At 42.3% G+C, this 971-nt stretch overlaps 1 protein-coding gene across 1 annotated transcript; it reads right to left on the bottom strand.

Annotated features, from left to right (window-relative positions):
* Window positions 1-361: 361 nt before the first annotated feature.
* Window positions 362-832, bottom strand: LOC138894702 (uncharacterized). Its single transcript, XM_070179426.1, has one exon. The coding sequence runs from the start codon at window positions 830-832 to the stop codon at window positions 362-364; it is 471 nt and encodes a 156-aa protein (XP_070035527.1).
* Between the last annotated feature and the right edge of the window lie 139 nt (window positions 833-971).

Here is a 971-nt window from a genome sequence, read left to right as displayed (position 1 = left end):
GGAGCCTCCTCAACTGAGGGTCTAGGGGCAGGTCGATTGGCCTATCTAGAGGCTCAAACTGGGATCTTTCTCTTATGTATTCACAAGATGCATCCAAAATTTGCAACATCTCTTTAACCTCTTCTTCCAATTCCAAGTGATTGAACAACATCAATGCCTTTTCTAGTTCATATTCTTCAAATGCACTTGGATCTACAACTGGTTCATTTATCTTCACCACAGAAATCATGGCCAGGTCCTCGTAATGATGAGGCAACTAAATGGCTCGATATACATTGAAGGCCGCTTCTTTATTGTCCACCCTCAGGATCATCTTACCTTCTCGGACTTTGATAATGGCATCTCCAGTGGCCAAAAGAGGTCATCCCAAGATGATAGGAACTAACTCATCAGCCTCGTAGTCCAGGATGATAAAATCTGCAGGGAAAATAAACTTCCCAATCTGCAGCAAGACGTCCTCAATTACCCCCTTAGGATAAATTGAAGATCTGTCAGCTAACTGTAGCAGCACCGTGGTGGGTCTCGGAGCTCCTAATCCCAATTGTTTGAACACTGACAACACCATCAGATTGATACTTTCACCCAAATCACACAAGGCTCTTCCCACATCAATTTTACCAATCCTCTGGGGGATAGTAAAACTACCCGGATCCTTAAGCTTTTGTGGAAGCTTATGTTGAATCCTGGAAGTGCACTCCTGAATAAGTGTGCCGGTCTCAAATTCAGTTAACCTCCTCTTATTTGCCAATATATCCTTAATATATTTTGCATATTTTGGGACCTCACGGATCATGTCCGCCAAAGGGATGTTCAAGTATATCTGCTTTAGCATATCTAAATATTTGTGTAACATGTGGTGGCACCCACTCTGATATTTGCTCAAACTCTATTTTGTTTCTCTTATCTACCTTTTTGGCACTCTTTCTTCTTCGAGCCCAGACTGCTCTATTTTCTTCTTAGGCACTTCGACT

This window comes from Nicotiana tomentosiformis, chromosome 6 (genome assembly GCF_000390325.3).
Source record: "Nicotiana tomentosiformis chromosome 6, ASM39032v3, whole genome shotgun sequence".
Lineage (NCBI taxonomy): Eukaryota > Viridiplantae > Streptophyta > Magnoliopsida > Solanales > Solanaceae > Nicotiana > Nicotiana tomentosiformis.
Note: the sequence above shows the minus strand (reverse complement) of the source record. Positions and strands in the feature narration are given on the sequence as shown.

Bases quoted from the DNA above. Each gene is read 5' to 3' on its own strand.
- LOC138894702 (XM_070179426.1), bottom strand. From the start codon at position 832: ATGCTAAAGCAGATATACTTGAACATCCCTTTGGCGGACATGATCCGT.